Source organism: Hibiscus syriacus, unplaced genomic scaffold (assembly GCF_006381635.1).
Source record: "Hibiscus syriacus cultivar Baekdansim isolate YM2019G1 unplaced genomic scaffold, ASM638163v2 tig00110411_pilon, whole genome shotgun sequence".
NCBI classification, from domain to species: Eukaryota; Viridiplantae; Streptophyta; class Magnoliopsida; order Malvales; family Malvaceae; genus Hibiscus; species Hibiscus syriacus.
Genome location: NW_024062727.1, coordinates 112,370 through 131,299, shown reverse-complemented (window position 1 = coordinate 131,299; position 18,930 = coordinate 112,370). Strand labels below are relative to the sequence as shown.

Here is an 18,930-nt window from a genome sequence, read left to right as displayed (position 1 = left end):
TATTATTATGTGTTTGAAAAAAATAAAATTTAGGTTAAATTATGCTTGAAACTAATTACATATTTGGATGACTTTGGAGATGAAGTTGAAAGGCTCAAAAATCTAGGGGTCAATTTAGAATGAGAGTCATAGTTTGGGGAAGAAATTGGAACGTACAAAATTTTATGGACTAATTTAGAATAAAAGTATAGTTTAGGGATGAAATTAAAATATTTAAGAAGTTTAAGGATCAATTTAAAATGAAGATCATAATTTAAGGATATATGATGCAATTAACTCTAAATAAAATTGTAATCATTTTTTTAATTTAGTGAAATAGTATATTAAAAATAAAAAGTAGACATAAAAATAATTAATTTTTAACGGATTAAAATTTTGTATATTATAATATATTCAACGGTAAACCACAGTCATGACCATTTATTTATAGACGCATTTTACTTGATCAGTAATCTTCTAATTTCATCAATCACGTCATTTAATTATTTAAATAACATCAATCAAACCAATTATGGGTAATATTTAACTAGAGAGATAATATGGGTGTAATATACGTACGTGTATATATATATATATATATGAGCCAAGTTCGATCCATCCCTAAATACAAATCTTAATTTTTTGTTTAAATTCGTCTATACCCATAAATGATTAATCTAAATTCGTCTTTTGAAATCACATCCTTTATTTTTTTGGATGTTCGATTTCCTTGGTCATCACCATTGTTTAAACAATGGATTGATGCATGGTTATGGTTTTGATTTTTAGTTTCCGCTATGAGAATTTCTGGTTTCCGATCAGTCTTTCTTTTTCCTCAACTTTTTCATTTTTTGGTTCTCTATTAAGTTATTTGTTTTGATATTTGGTGTATTCGTTTTGTGTTTCTCCATATTTGTTTTTGTTTTGTGGATTACGATTCTTAGTTGCCGTGGGTTCCCATTTTTATGTCTTTTTTCTCTTATTTTTGTTTTTTGGTGTTCTATTATTCCTTTTATTTTTGTTGATAATGCTATGGAGAGTTTGCGTTTGTGTTCCTGTTCTTCTTTTCCTTTTGCCTTGTACTGGGGTTTTTTCATTTGGTTTTCGATCTCAGGTATTTCTGTTTTAGGCTGTGTGCTGTTTGGTGGTTCCGACAATGAGCTTGGAATTTTTTTCAGGATATATGTTGCATTGTTCTCTTTTTGTTCTTCATTGTTTCTGTTTTATCCTTGTGTTCTTTATTTTCCATGCTCGGTTTATAGATTGTTATATGGTTATTTGGGCTGTCCATGTCTGTACTGGAATTCTTGGTATTTGTTGGTTGATACCTAGATCGATTTCATGGGGTGCTTGTTCCTGTTCTTTGTGGTTATCTATGTTGTCTTCTTCTTTATTGGGGTCCTATGAGTTATTCTTTTTGTGGTTCATGGTTTTTTCTGTTTGTTGACGTCCGGTGGCTTGGTGGATCAAGAGTGGTGCGTGTAGGAGCATGGGTTTTTACTTGGTTTACCGTTCAATTACTTTTATTTTTTATTTATGGCCGTTGTTATATTTGTGCACGGTTTGACTTTATTGGAGTTTACAACTGCTTTGTTCTTGTTTAACATGTTTGCCTAGTCTGTTTCTTTCTGGCTTTTTAGAATTCCTTCTTTTATGGTTGATGGGCCCCGCATTTTGCATGGGTTTTACGTACACAGTTTCTTGTGGGTGAAATCAACGAAGCAGTCGAAGTTTTTATTTCACGAGATAATGCAATGTTCAGATTAATTGCTCGAATGAGATAAATTCTACAGTGATGGCCGTAGGTCGCCATGCACTCCGGGCGACCTACGACGTGGCAGCATCCAGACGAACCAGCATAGGTCGCCATGCACCCGGCGTCCAACGTTCTAGTGATGCTTTGCCCGGCTGATGCTCTGCTTTGGTGCTATGCATGGGCCATGAACGGGGCATGGGATAGGTCGCCAAGAGCTTTTTTCACGTGGTCTGCTCTCGGCAAACCTCTGCTCGCATGCAGCGTGAATTCAGCTGCATTATTGCAGCACTTATTGCTGCATTATTGCAGTCCTTCAGCTCACGTGAATGGCCCATGCAAAGGTGAATAATTGAAGCAAACGGGGGTGGTTGTATTATATATTGGATGGGGGTTAATGAGTGAAACATAAAAGAAAGAAAGGGAGAAGAGAGCAAGGGAAAAGAGGAAGAAGGGAGAGCACAACATCGAGGTAAGCTTTTTAATTATTTAAATTAGTTTTTTATTTTAAATTATTAGATTGTTAGTTTATGGTTTAAGGGTTTACAACATTTTAGTTAATTAGTTAGTTAGTTTAAGGTAAAACAAAATTGTAATTAATTAGTTTGTTTGATGGTTATATTTTGGTTGTTGAATTTATATTATATAAAAAATTAGTTAATTAGTTTAAGTTATATAAAAGAATAATTATTTAAATTAGTTTATTGTTATAAATTATTAGTTAATTAGTTATTATTATAAATTAGGGTAAAACAAAAATTAGTTAATTAGTTTGGTAGTTTAAGTTATATTATTGTTAGTTTAAGTTATATCATATAGAAATAAAAAATTATTTAATTAGTATGTTTGATAGTTACATATTAATAAAAATAATCAGTTAGTTTGTTAGTCGTTGGTTATATATAAAAAATATGTAATTGGTTTGTGTTAGTTAAATAGTTAAATTATATTTGTTTGTTGAATTTATATTATATAAAAAATTAGTTAATTAGTTTTTTAGTAATAAATTATAATTAAAAATCATTTATTAGTTTAAGTTATATTAAAAAATATTTTATTAGTTAACGTTATATTAAAGAATAGTTAAAGTTATATTAAAGAATAGTTTATTAGTTGTTTAAGGGAAAATTTACGTTTAACTTATATTTTAAAAAGTTTAGTTTGTTAGTTTATTAGTTTAATATATTATAAGTTATTATATTAAATTTTTTTGTTGTGTTGTGAAATAGTTAGTTAGTTAGTTAGATTATATTAGTTATATTAAATGATTTTTTAAATATTGTTGTTTACTTTTTTTACAGATTCATTCCAATGGTTGACCAAATTCCACTGTTGAGACTTGACAATGAACATATTTCAAGTCATTTGGGAATAATGTTGAATAAAATATTTGAGTCGTGAATTATAATTAATAAATATTTGAATATTATTTTATGATGATTGTGATAATTTTTTTGCATTATTTAATTGTAGGAGGACGAGCAGCGAGTCTTTCGTCTTCGGCTACAGAAAGTGCCCAAGCCACACAGATTGATAGAAGAAAACTTACAGGAGGCTGGATTTTGGTATGTAACATTTGTGTGAGATTACAAGTTGGTCCCAGGTTTGATCAGTGCCTTGATTGAGCGTTGGAGACCAGAAACGCACACGTTTCATTTACCGTGTGGCGAATGTACGATAACTCTGGAGGATGTGGCATTGCAACTCTGGGTCGAAACAAATGGGATGCCAGTTGTAATGTCACATGAGTTTAATAATGTGGCACAACTTTGTAGCTTGTTTCTTGGGAAAACGCCCGTACCACCAGAGTGTAAAGGGTGGCGTGTGAGGTTGTCATGGTTGAAGAATGAATTTCAGCTTCAACCAAATAGTACGGAGCACGAAATTATACATGCAACACGAGCATATATATTACAGTTGATTGGGGGTATTTTAATGCCGGATAAATTCGGTAGTTATGTTCACACTCAATATCTTCTTTTTTTAAGAAATTTTGAGAATAGTAGGCAATATAGCTGGGGATCGGTGATATTGGCGTTCTTGTATCGTGAGATGTGCAAGGCGTCATTAGTCGTGAATGATAATAATACAGCAGAAATCAGTGGATGTCTGTTGCTGCTACAGTCATGGGCTTGGCATAGACTTCCGTTTCTGACACCGATCAGTCGGACTGCGGCTGACTTTCCTCTTGCCGGAAGGTAATATGAATTTTCTATTTTAATATAAAATATTAATTATAAAATAAAAATGACCATATTTTTGTTTTGATTGATATACAGATGGAGGCATAAAATTGAAGGCACGGGGTTGGTGCACAACAATATTAAAGAGTTCAGGCTGAAGATCGACATTAAGGCAAAAAAGGAGATATGTATAATCTGTTATTTTTAATTATTATTTAAATTAACTATATTATTTGATTTAAATAAATTTTATTGTTTTTGTAATTTTACAGTTTAATTGGAGACCATACATGAATGAAGAAATACTTGCGTTGATACCGCACGATATTTTAGATGGGTTTCAATATTGGTGTGCTGTTACACCATTGATCAATTTTGCTTTTGTTGATATCCAATTTGGGGATAGAGTGTTGAGGCAATTCCACTTCCACCAACCTATTCCGCGGAGTCCATGGGATCATGACCTCCTCCAAATCTTAGATGGTCGTCGTCAGGTGAATTGGGTTGAGACGCATGACCAGCTGCACAAATTTGATGGTCGTCGTAAATAAAATGTTAATTGGGTTGAGAAGCATGCAACCTACATTAATGCTTGGAACAATAGGGCTTCATTCATGCCAACTCTTGACGACATTCAAGACGACGACTTTAATTTTGAGACTTCGGCTTACCTTGCTTATTTTTTGGATAATGGAAAGCCATTATTGACAACAATTGTAGAGAGGCGACAATTTTTGAGGTTTAAGAAAAGATTTGGTAAAGCTGAATACTCTCTACCAAGTGGGAGTGTGAGTTCATCTCAACAACCTGAAGTGGAAAAGACTGATGTGGATAATAGCGCACCACAACCGTTCGGCGATGCATACATATAAGAGTTTGTGCAGCCTGATGCATCCATCTACTCTCCCATGTTTTCGTCAACGTATGACTTTGAACACATGTCAGTTCAAATGCCCCCAATGAATGAGGAGGATGGGTACCATACTCCTGAGCAACCGCAACGGCCACAACGCATCAGACGTCCGCCCCAACATTATCATTCAACAACACCCCGACATCGGCAACAATTGTAAACTAGTTTGTTATTTGTTACAAATTTAATATTGAAATTAGACTAGTTTTTTCAAACCTTAACAAATTCGACATATTTATAATGATTTTTAGTATCAAATCATTATTATAATTTCATTACTAGTTATGTATCGAAAATATGGTTAATTGAACCAAACATTGTTCATTGGTTAAGTCGTAAATCATTACTATCAAATCATTACTAAATCATTAATATCAAATCATTAAATATTAATAATAAATTATTATTACTAATTATTACTATCAAAACATTAAATATTAATAATAATTTCATTATTACTAATCATTACTAAATCATTAATATCAAATCATTAAATATTAATAATAATTTCATTATTACTAATCATTACTATCAAATCATTAAATATTAATAATAATTTCATTATTACTAATCATTACTAAATCATTATTATAATTTCATTACTAGTTATGTAACGAAAATATGGTTAATTGAACCAAACATTGTTCATTGTTCAAGTCGTAAATCATTACTATCAAATCATTACTAAATCATTAATATCAAATCATTAAATATTAATAATAAATTATTATTACTAATCATTACTATCAAATCATTAAATATTAATAATAATTTCATTATTATTAATCATTATTAAATCATTAATATCAAATCATTAAATATTAATAATAATTTCATTATTACTAATCATTACTAAATCATTACTATCAAATCATTAAATATTAATAATAAATTATTATTACTAATCATTACTAATATTACTATCAAATCATTAAATATTAATAATAATTTCATTATTACTAATCATTACTAAATCATTACTATCAAATCATTAAATATTAATAATAAATTATTATTACTAATCATTACTAAATCATTATTATAATTTTATTGCTAGTTATGTAACGAAAATATGGTTAATTGAACCAAACATTGTTCATTGTTCAAGTCGTAAATCATTACTATCAAATCATTATTAAATCATTAATATCAAATCATTAAATATTAATAATAAATTATTATTACTAATCATTACTATCAAATCATTAAATATTAATAATAATTTCATTATTACTAATCATTATTAAATCATTAGTATCAAATCATTAAATAATAATAATAAATTATTATTACTAATCATTATTATCAAATCATTAAATATTAATAATAAATTATTATTACTAATCATTACTATCAAATCATTAAAAATTAATTATCATTACTAATTAGACTGCACAAACTCTAGTATGTATGCCGAGACAATATTAGTTATGTAACGAAAATGACGTTAATTAAACCACACATAATCCGGATAAATACATAGAAATACATATATGATTACTAATGGTGAGGCCTATATCTTGGTGAATTAGGACAATTATTTTTTGAATGGCCTTCACCCCTACATAATCCGCATCTCTTTGCTTGACCTCTCTCTCTAGCATGGAAATCCATACTGGTATGAATTCGAGTGGACTCAGGTCGACCCTTCGGACTTCTGCGAAGCATTGGATTTTGTAGCCATTCATCATGATCTTTTTTGGGCCAATATGATTCATTCGGGATCTGTCTGAACGCATAGCTGTAGACATTTAATATCCTACGTAGGTGGAATCATTCATCAACATAAGTGTATGCGCTTACACCAGCATACATACATGCAACGACTGCATGGGCACATGGATATTTCCATGCCTGAAAATGACCTCAATCACACCATTTGTGTCGTAAATCAACTCTAAATGTTTGGTCTTCTCCTCCTACGTTACGGCGTATGCACGACACGACAAAAGTATAACCAACTTGGTCGAAATTATGAACAACCATTGATGTTGCCAATCGCTCATTTGCTTCCATTGATTCCACCACTGTAGGAGCCCAAGTTTGACCTCTATTTATGAGACTCTCAATTTCCTTACCTTTGTCCGACCAAACTTTAGCCAATATAAAGTACGTCTATTTCACCACACTCGCTATTGGGAGATGGCGTGTACCTTTTAGTACCGAATTAATGGCCTCAGCAAGGTTTGTGGTCATATGTCCATATCTCCAACCTTCATCGTATGCTTGCGACCATTTTTCCCGCGGTATTTTTGAAGCCCACTTCCAAACACGCTGATCATCGTAAAATACCTTCAAATTCTCCAATCTCTTGTCAAAATTTGGTCGACGTACTTCGTATCCTGTTCCATAATATATTTTGTTAAACTGCAATTAAAAAAACCACGTAAAAAATGCACAAATATTGTAAATAAAACTTACCCATGCTAACTATCTCGCTACGAATATGTGCGTTATGAAACTGGTCGATACTATTCTTGCCAATATGACGGATACAAAATGTCGGATATGCATACGGAGGTATCCAACGACTTCCTGGTCGTTCAATTGCCGCCAAAATACCCGTTCCTCTATTGGATATCAAGCAAACTCCATCTTCACGAACGACATATTGACGTAGATTGGTCAGAAAAAAATTCCAAGCCTCTGTTGTCTCTCCCTCAACAATTGCGAATGCAATTGGGAAGATATTTCGCTCACCATCTTGAGCAACTGCAATCAAAAGTACATGCCTATATTGACCATACAGCCACATACCATCTACTTGGATCATACGTTTGCAAAATGAAAAATCCTTCAATACATGCCTTGAATGCCCAAAAAAATCTATGAAATATTTTCTTCCCTCGCAGAAGTTGACCTTCTTCGTCATATGCGGGCATGGTTTGAGACTTCACTATGGTTCCTGGGATAAATCGCTTCATTGCTTGTAGCAAATGTGGTAGCTCATTGTACGATGTATCCCAATCTCCATACGTCAGCTTCATTGCCTTCATCTTCGCATTCCACACCATGCCATATTTTACTTGATATCCAAATTGGCTTCGAATAGATGCAGCTAACACTGAACAAGATATCCTTGGATCCTTTTCAACCATCGCCTTCACGTATTCACATATTACATCGGAGTCCAATAGTCGGTGGTCTTTTTCGATAGAGTTTCGCAAACATGTGTGCGGACCATTGTACCTCGTGATGACCCAAACATCGTGCCTTTGATTTTTCGACACTCTGATCTTCCACTTGCACTCTGGGCCATATTTTACACACTTCGCGTATAGGGTTTTCTGGTTGGACTCTACAACATTGACATCAACATGGCATTTGATGCAGTACTCTTTAATCGCCAGCGTGGCTTCATTTTTTCCTCTGAATTGCACCCTAACTGAAAATTCACCAGAATTATCGAATGATTCAGTTGGTACGGAGGTAAATATGGCATGTCTGGGAATTCAGGTGCCCTCATCGCATCATAGTCTATCTCGTACATGTGAGGAGTAGCTTCATACGGTGCCGGAACTTCATCAATTGCACCTCCACAAAAAATATTTTCGTCGTCGCCCAAAACGGGTTCTTCGGTTTCTTCATCTTCGCTTGAATCATCGTGAATTTCTCCCCATCGATTTTCAGCGTCAATATCAACAACCAATTCTGGTATGTTTCTCGTCTCATACTCTGCTGTTGCAGATGTCCCCCCGACTTCATTTAAACTTTCCAATAGTGCCATAAAACTGTTCGGGAACTTGTATGTCGGCTCCTCAAACTGACTATATAAAGTCATTTCAGATGGATTTTGAGCCACACCTCTTGATGACCCAGGAACATCACATATGTTACGCACATCAACAAATAACTCAATAACTGCTATATTGGTTGACTCATGTAATCCAACCATGGTTCCAATATCATCATCTTCTTCAAGTGGAACTGCAACATATCTGACTGGGTTAGGGCATATCATAAACCTATACCACAAACCATCAACTGCAGCTCGAATTTTTCTTTCTATCTTATGCTTCATTTCTATAAATGTGATGTCTTTTTTGAACATCATATTTATTGGTTTTTCAGACTGAAAAACTACTCCGACCTCATTTTCCATAATCTGTCCATTATAATGGACAATCGTGAAAAAGTTATTGCTCATTTTTTCTACAAATAAAAAAATAAATTAATTTAGATTAAAATATTAGATAAGATAATTTCATAAAACATTAAATCATTAAATATAATATAATATACTATTATATTAATGATCAAATAAAATTTGTTATTTAACTTGATTAATTGATTGATTACTAATATTACTAATAATGATTTAATAATTATTATTAATCTAATGATTTGATATTTAATGATTTAATAATAATATGATTTAGTCATGATTACTAATAATTACTTATTATTAATATTTAATGATTTAGATTTGATACTAATCATTTAGTAATTATTACTAATAATCATGATTAGTTTGATAATATTTTTTATTTTTTAAAAATATCAAACAAATTTGTTAGGCAAAATATCGTGATAATGCGTTGGCCGGATTATTTCATTCAATTAATTTTTACTCCTTACTAATTTACACATACAATATAAATTAAACAAAATATTTTTTTAAAACAACACTAAATATTTTTAAACACAATATATTTTTTAAACAGAAATTATCTCGCACAAATTAGTTTATATAATCTAATATAAACTTACTAACTAACTAATTTACACATACACAACAACAAAAAATGGACAACAAAAAATAATAAATTACTCACGTATTTATGCCTTCCTCATTTCCTTTCTTTTCCTTATTTGTTTATTTCTTCGAATCAATTTGAACATGGGCAAATGTTGTGGAATAATGCCCTGTATGTGTAAACCGTTTAATTTATTTAAACAACAATAGCTTCCACAAATTAATTTTATATAATCTAATATATTATAATATAACTTAAACTAATAAACTATTTCTTTATTATAATATAACTTAGTTAAAATAACACACTAATTAAGCACTAATTAATTTTTTTATAATATAACTTCAACTTCAAAGAACAACCTAATATACGTTTAAAGATACTACCAAATTAATTAATATTTTTTTATATTTAATAACTTAAACTAATTAACTAATTTTTTATATAATATAATATATAACTTAAACTAACAAACTAATAATTTATACTAACAAACTAATTAACTATATTTTAGTTTTACCCTAAACCATAAACTAACAAACTAATAATTTCATATAATAAACTAAATTAAACAATAAAAAATTACCTCACGAACTATGTTTGATCCTTTATCTTATCTTATTTTCTTCTTCTTCCTTTTCTTTCTCTCGGCAAAGTTTATATGTGCTTATGCTTATGCTCCTGATTCTGCTTCTGCTTCTACCCTAAACCCCATATCATTTATATAAAGCAAAAAAGCGTTGTACAGAGTCATTAAATTTGACTATTGAAGAAAATAATATTAGGATTGAATCGTATAACTATTGAGCATTGAAAGGCTTCAATTGAACAACAATATTTGCTGCATTTAGCAGCTAAATTAACGCTGCAATCATGCAGCTACGGATGCAGGAATCTCCCAGCTATGGATGCAACGCATGCATGAGGGATAGGGTTAAAATTTGGGCGTGGTGCAAGACTCCACAGCTTGGTCGCCGGGACTCCATGGCAACCTACCATGTCGCCGGGACTCCATGGCGACCTACACACTTTGGTCACCGATCTCCCCATGCATGCACGATCTCCTCATGCATGCACCGATCTCCCCCCATGCGTGCATGCACCGATCTCCCCCCCCCCATGCACACCATGCAGCTCCCGCTCCTTGGTCGCCCCGAGTGCATGGCGACCTCCTTGGTCGTTGGGCGTGCATGGCGACCTCTTTGGTCGTTGGGCTTGCATGACGACCTCTTTGGTCACTGTAGAATTAACCCTATCTCAGCATATAATATGTCCAAAGCATTATCTCGTGAAAAAAAAATTCGAGAACATTATCTCGTGGAATCAGCCGTTTCTTGTGTGTAATATTTTATTTGTTTTCCTTTCTTTTTATTTTTGTACGTTTATGTTAAGTCTTTTTGCATGGTTTTGGTTTATTAAATATATAGGTATTGTTGACCTTTTGAATAAGATTTGGTTTTGGCTATATGCTAATAATTCCCGATTATTTCCTTGTGTGATTAATTGGTTGTATATGCGCAGTATATATATGGTTACTGAGCTGATCTTTCCTTCTTTGATTCTATTTAGCATGTTTCTATTTTTTAGGATTTTCTTTTGATATATATATGGCTATTCGGTATTGGACTTGTGGGATTAATGCGGTTTAGTCAATGGTATTTGCTGATTATATCTTCTCTGTCTGGTGAATTATATTTATATTGGGTCTCCATTATAGGGATTTCCCTTATTCTGTTGTTGGTTATATGGTATATTTTATTTGGTTTTGGTATGTCTTATATTGTATGCAATTTGTTAAGGGCTTTCCCGATTCTTTGTCTCTGTTTCATGCTTCTAATTTGCTATCGTTTACTTTTGAGTATTTTCTTTGAGCCATATTGGTTTGCTACCGTGCCTATATCTTTATATTGGTTTGAATTTTTTAGATATTCTTGTTTTATTTGGGTCTTAATTAGTGGGATTTTCCATGTCTATTTTTGAAATTATGGCAATTTTTAATGGGAGTTGACTGTTTATTTTATTTATTTATAGGGGTTACTTTTGCTATAGTTGTAGTGCTTTGTGGATGCCTTCTTCCTTTTTGCTTTATTTTATTTTATTTCACTTATTTGATAATGACAGAGGGTATTTTGGTGCAACTGAATGATTTATCCTTTACCGAGGATGAATATACACTAATTGTCACTTCTCTCCCATCTGATCAAATAACAGAGCTAGGTTGGGAAAGTTGGCTTGTTGGAAAGTTCATGTCTGAGACTCCGGTTGACGGGGCAGCTCTTAGGCGAATTTTTCGGGCTATATGGAAAAGTGAAAACATCGAAGAGATTGTGGAGCTTCGACCGAAATTCTTTCATATAAAATTACGCTCAGCTGAAGCTAAGGATGATATATTGAGGGGTGGTCCATGGTTGTTTAATAATGTTTGGTTTTCGATGCTATCCTTTGATCGTCTTTCATGTCCCGAGGATTATGCATTTTCTCAACTGGAGATTTGGATCCGGATTTATCAGGTGCCGTTGGGTCTTATGACTAAAGCAATGGCGATCTCGCTTGATGGTAGTATGGGGACGGTTATTGCTGTAGATACGAGGTCCTTGGAGGTAATATGGGTGACTTTTTGCGTGTACGGGTTCGGTTTGATGCCATGAAGCCTTTACGTCGTAGTATTGCCCTTGGGATTCCTGGTAATTCTAAACCACGTCTATGTCCAGTACGTTATGAGAGGTTGCTTGTTTTTTGTTTTGGTTGTGGATTGTTGGGTCATCAAGCCATCTCTTATCGTACAATTTATGTTATGGCTTCTTCTAAACTTCAGTATGGCGAGTGGATGCGTGTACCTCCTCCAAAATATGTTGGGCCTAGTCCTGTGAAGAGGGGTGTAGAATATATTTCTGATATGGAAGAAGTTCCTTAGACTTACCCAGCCAAATTTGGTGGAAGATTCAAAACTTGTTGTTGGCGGTGCACAAGGTAACGAGGAAGTCGAAAGCGTGGTTCCTAATGAAAAGAATGGATTGAGTCCATTATCGTTGACCGAATCTGGTCAATTTGTGGAGAGCACAGGTACGGACGTGGTGGTTGAGACCCATTTAGCAGAAAATATGTCAGATAAAACTTTAGTTTTGGAGAATACTGAATATTCCAATACTCCAGTTACGATGGTTAAAACTGGTAAAGATGGTCCACATATTATAACTAATCGTTTGTCTAAGCGTGGCTTACAGGGCAAATACGAGGTTAATAATCTGATTCTGCCTAAACGCACACGAATCTTACATGCTCCAACAAATGACGCTGGGATGAGCAACTCCAAAAACTCTATGGCAGCAGTTGAGACTCAACCCCGCCGTGACCAATGATTGTCTTATGTTGGAACTGTCGTAGTATAAACAACGCTACGACAGTTCGTGCGATTGGTCGATATATCGATCTTAAGAGTGCTAATATTGTTTTTTTAAGCGAGACTTGAATAAAGCAAAACAAGAGTAATTATATATGTTGTAAGCTTGGTATGGATAATTGTTTTGTTTTAGACAACAACAATGATTGTACTGGGCTAATGCTCTTGCAGAATAATAATAATAATAATAATAATGTATTGATTTTATCGTACTCTTGTTTTCATTTTGACTCAATTATTGATGATGGAACTGAGAAATTTCATTTTTCAGGTTTATATGCAAGTCACCATGCTAATCTCAAGCCTGAGATTTGGTCCACTGTTCATTCTTTTCGAAATGTTTTTACTCTACGATGACTATTGGGTGGGGATCTTGATGCAATCCTTCATGATTATGAAAAACAAGTTGGGCGAAGGAAATCAAGATTTCAAATGGATGAGTTTTGTATGATGCTTACTCAGAATGGTTTATTTGATGTTAAGCCTGCTAGAAGTTGGTTTACGTAGCATTTTGGAGGATTGGATAATCATGCTATTAAGGAACGTATTGACCGTTTTGTTGCTAACCGGTATTGGTTTCAGGCCTTTCTAAATAGAAAGGTTTTTATAGAGTTTGCTGAGACTTCATATCACTGCTATTTATTAACGGATATTGATTGGGTTAAACCTCTAAATAGAGGACGATGTAATGATTATTTAAGGTTTGAACAATGTTGGGCTTCTGAAGAAGCTTGTTGAGTTTTAGTGAAGGATGATTGGTTTCAATCCCATTCGGATGTTCTGGGGAAAATTGCTGAGGTTGGGTATACTCTTAGTTCTTGGCAAAGAGAACGCTTATCTACTACTCGTGGTCAAATTCAAGAGCTCCATGCTAAAATTAATGCTTCTTTTAGTTGGCATATTTCGTTGGATGCAATACAAGAGCTCAAAAGAGATAAAGAGGAATATCTTCATTTGTTTATTAAGGAGGAAGTTTATAGGATGCAACGGAAATGACCATCCAACTCAGTTGGTAGAGCACAAGGTTCTTAACCTTGAGGTCGTTGGATCGAGTCTCATGGAGGGCATTTCATAATTTGGAGGTCTCTTACGGAAGCTACTCTCAACCTAGTGTTGGGGGCAGCCTACTATCTTACCTCCCCTTACCCCATTACATATGGGAACAAGGAACAACCATTTTTTTATAGGATGCAATGGTCTCGAGTACAATAGTTGGCTAATGGGATCATAATACTTGTCTGTCGAGTATACCATACCTTAAGGGAAGGGGCTCTTGACTAGCGAATGATAGATACCATAAAGTATTAAAAATGTGCAATTGGTTGTTAGTTAAAAAAATTATCAATAATGTACAATTTCATTAGCAAATTTTGGACGTAGTAGTAAGACACATTATATTTTTAAAGAAATAATTTTGTAATAGTCTAAGATGATTACAATGTAATATTTGTTAAGAATTTTCTTTTAACTTATTGATAATTAAAACAAAAGAGAACAACATTTTTTTACTATTAAGATCATCTCATGGATTCAAAATTTAAATCTTAAAATTAATATGGTTAAAAGGAAAAATCATATACACAGCAAACATACAAAATAATTTTTTAAAGACTCTTTACACCAAGAATTAATAAATGTAAATGTATGAACAAAACTGACCGTTCAAAATAATCTTTGAAGATCTTAATTAATGCAATGGACAAGCTGCAAATTAATTAACAGATAAAATTATTTAATTCACTAGTTAATATGTTTCTGTCTCTCTCCTAATCAGGGCCGTGGCTAGGTATAAAGGGTACTTTACAAATTCTTATAAAAGAATCCTTATTTTTTAGATATATTCGATTCCGAGATCCTTATTTTTATATTTCTTAATAGCAATAACTGATAAATATACTCGATTTCGGGATCCCTATTTTTATGCTTATTAATGACAACAACTGATAGATATATTCGATTTCAAAATCCCTATTTTTATACTTATTAATGACAACAACTAATAAATATATTTAATTCAGGACCCTATTTTTTTGGGCCTGCGCCGTCGCGCACCTTGCGCCCCTTAGCCACGCCCCTGCTCCTAATCCATAAACCTACCAACGACGGCGAGCTGTCAACTAAACACTTTAGCCGTCCAATTCAGAAAAAGGAGAGAAAATTAATACTAATCTATTATAATTAATTAGGATAAGCAAAGGGAAACAAATAATAATAATAAAACAGTGATAAAAAACGATAAGAGAGGTAAGACATGGAGCAAAACAACAAAGGGAGGAACATCATGACTCGGAGTTGGCTCATTGTTTAGTCATTTCAAACATGGAGTCAGGGCCACCTCGGGCTTTTCACTGACCATTCACAAGCCCGAGTTACTGTGCTTGTTTTCTGGGGGGTTTGGGTTTTGCATTGCCCTTTGTACACATATATTGTTATATTGCATATATAGGACCACGACCGTATAATTTTTTGCCACTTTTTCTTTTTTACACCGAACTGTAATCATGTACGGGTATTTGAAAGGTAGATGAACTCAGTGGTTGGTGCTGGTGAATTGACTCAGGCCCATGGTTGAACCAATTGATGCATATTTGGCTAGTTCTTGGGGTAAAAGTGACCGACCAGATTGATCGTTGTTCATTCCAAGGAAGTCCCTTGTCAAGCTATGAACGAACGGACTAGAACCAGGGTGTATGTTTAATCGACTCGGTTCACCTGGTGATGCCATGAAATTAGTGGCCGTGTGCGAGGAGGAAGACGAGCTGCTCATTACACCGAAACTGTTCCCGAAGAACGATGGATTGCTTCTCGTTGAACCCATCTGAGCCGCTTTCTGCAACAGTGCGGTCGCCGACATTGGAGAATCAGTAAGCTTGGATTGTTTGTTTTGAGAATCGGAATATAGAGACGAGAGACTTTCCATTAAATTGCCTTCATTTCCACCTTCTTCTATACAGGAAAGATTGTGATTTGATGAAGTTCCACCACTGTTTTCGAATCCAGGAAAGTGTGAAGATGAACCAAACAGATTGCCTGGAGCCATTTGAACCATCTCAGACAAGCCTGATCAAATTCAACAACACAAATAATTAGTCACAATATATGCAAAGAGGTTCATTTACACAAAATTGAGCAGTTTACCTGCTGCAGGAAAATCTTGAGGAAAACCAGAAAATGCACGAGTAAGATTCATAGCGTCGTTTCTGAAATTTAGGGTTGTACTTGTAGCTGCAACAGAAGTAAGCCCTGCACTTTCTTCAGCTAAAGCATCACAAAACGCTCTATGAGTGATGAAGCTGTCTTTTCTGTTTGAATTAAAAGAGACCCAAATTTCAGAAACACGAGCACTTACATTCATTACCTAATCATTAACAAAATTCCCAGAAACGTAAAAAGATTCTGAAACCTGGAAAATAGTGTGCCACAGTCACACTTGTACTCTCTAGTACCACAAGTTTTACAGTGAGCTTTCCAGTCGGATTGAACAGCGTATTTCTTCGAACATTTCTCGCACTTCCACTTCTTCTCCCCATGTTTCCTGCTGTAATGTTTCTTTATCCCGGTGAGGTCGCCGAGGGCTCTTGACGGATCGTGGTGTACGCAGGTTTTCTCGGGGCAAATATAAACCTTCTTACGAACTTCTTTGTTGGTTCTTTGCCTCAGCTTCCATGGAAGATTATGACCCCTTCGATGAAGCTGCAAGTTCTGGTCTCTTTGGAAACCTTTCTTGCATATTTCGCAGACGAATCTGTTTGTCGCCATAAGCGTTTTGGGGGATAAAGCAATAACTTCTGCATCTGGATCTGTCAAGGCCGCAAACAGAAGATTGGAACTAAGAAAAGGGTATTATCAAAGGAGAAAGAAAGATCGAATTAGGTAAGCTTACCAGGGTTTCCTGGAAGATTTCTCTTCTTCTTAACGGGATTTGGATTATCTTTAGGGTTAGGGTTTGCATTATTTTGGTCTTGGATGAACCCTCCTATTGAAGAAGAAGGAATAAAGAAAGCTTCACCGGACATAATTTCTTCCTTCCTCTCCTTCTATAATATATTTTGCAGCTAAATTCCGAAAAGTGATGGCTTTGAAAATTAGTTTTCAAGAGGCTAAAAACACAGTAGAAAACAAAAGAAAACAAGGATTTCTCCAAACACAAGCAGATAAATCTTTGGTAATAATATATACTTACTCTCTCAGTTTCTTCCCAAAGAGACAAAGAAAAGCACAACTCAAGCTTAAATCTAAAAACAAAACCTTCGGACTCTTCTTTGTTCTTACAGAAAGATCTGGTTTTTAATTATCTCGTTTGATTACTACAAGATAAAACACCAAAAAAACATGATGACTAAAGAGAATATATATAAATATATATATATATATATATCTCATTTTGTACGTCTCCTTCGTCTCTTTCTTCCTTTCTTATAGTCTTGGTCTTTCATTACTATATCTTTTACCATATCTTCAACGTCGGTCAGCCATTGATATTAGATGGGACCACACCATATTCTTTCTCTTTCACACACAAACCGCACGATTGTGGAGGTTGGCAAATGTGTGTGCCAGACAGCAAGCCGATGTTTTTGAGTGACCAGTCAGAAAAATGTATGAATTTTCGTGTCCCTTATCTGGTATAGCCTTTCTTCAGTTCAAAGCTCCATGTAGTCGCAGCAGTAATTTTCTTAATATTATATTGATTCCCGGGGGGTTATTTTTGTCAAGTGATTTGAGTGGAGGTTAAAAAGTGAGTAGCCTTTACAGTGATACAGATCAAGTATGAAATGATTAAACCATAATTAAGAGGTAAAAGGCCATTGAAATAGATGAAGAAGTTGCAGAAAAAGGAAGAGAAATGACAGAGAGAGATGATAGGACGGTCCGTGATACCTGTCTGGTGGAGAGGGACCCACGTTTGGACTGTGTGATTCTGATGCTCCACCAGCATCAGCAATGTTGTTGCCACTGCCACGGATGCATCTGTACTTGTCTTTGTTTTTTATTTGATTACGTATATTAAGACTGCCGTAACGTAGAAATTTAACGTAGAAATTTACTCATTTCTGCATTACAAAATTTGGTATATCTAAAAAATTTCAATCAATATTCCTATAAAATTATTTATCTATCACGTGATACTAAAAAATTACAAAAAAATAATTATATTTCTTCGAAATAATTCTCGTCACAATTTTAAAGATTAAGACATATTCTTTATTTATAGAGCTCACTATTTACTATTTAGTCACCAATAATATTTATTACATAGGAATTCTTAATTAAATAAATAAAATCATCAAGTAATCTTCAATCACTATAATTACAATAGAATTAATCTTAATTTTTAATCAGAACTTAAGTTAATATCTAGCCTATATAAATTATAACGGAGCGTCTGGTTAGGTGAGTTGCGTTTCATATAGCGATGTCTTTATCCAAGCAGACTTCAACCAGACCCGCCTCATCTGTTTTACGTTCTATATTATAATTTCATGGACATGTGTTAGGTCAGAAAAGATATCGAATATATTTATAATAAGGATGCAAAATTTGAGGCATATTAATAATAGATAATTCATGAGCATTTGGCACCATGCATTCGGAGCTTACTTCCACAGAAAAGGATGCCCCTCTTTCCTTGGCATCCTATGCCTTTTTGTTTCGAAAACATGAGTAGAGACACATGCAGACGTAGGGACTCGACACAAAAACAAGATCTCGTGTCCCGTTTGTTAGGGTTTTCCTTCTTTTTATTTGTGTTGTTTTCAAATATCTAGAAAACCCTAATTCTAAGACGATGGATTGAGAAGGGAGATGATGAGTTTTTATAAATAATATTAATGTATCCGACCAGAAACGACATCCTTCACATTCATCCATTGCATATAGATTCCCGATCTCTGTCCCACTATGCTACTTATCGGACCATTAACGCCCTATTTTTCTTATTTTATTATTCTCTCCCAACAGTTTGTTTGGTAGTAGTACAGGCAGCATTTTAATTCTTAAAAAAA

At 33.8% G+C, this 18,930-nt stretch overlaps 1 protein-coding gene across 1 annotated transcript; it reads right to left on the bottom strand.

Annotated features, from left to right (window-relative positions):
- Positions 1-15,083: 15,083 nt before the first annotated feature.
- On the bottom strand, positions 15,084-17,167 carry LOC120124089 (zinc finger protein JACKDAW-like). Its single transcript, XM_039142841.1, has 4 exons — positions 16,809-17,167; positions 16,329-16,725; positions 16,064-16,227; positions 15,084-15,985 (listed from the first exon to the last, which is right to left on the bottom strand). The coding sequence occupies exons 1-4, from the start codon at positions 16,939-16,941 to the stop codon at positions 15,456-15,458; spliced, it is 1,224 nt and encodes a 407-aa protein (XP_038998772.1). The 5' UTR covers positions 16,942-17,167; the 3' UTR covers positions 15,084-15,455.
- Positions 17,168-18,930: the final 1,763 nt, after the last annotated feature.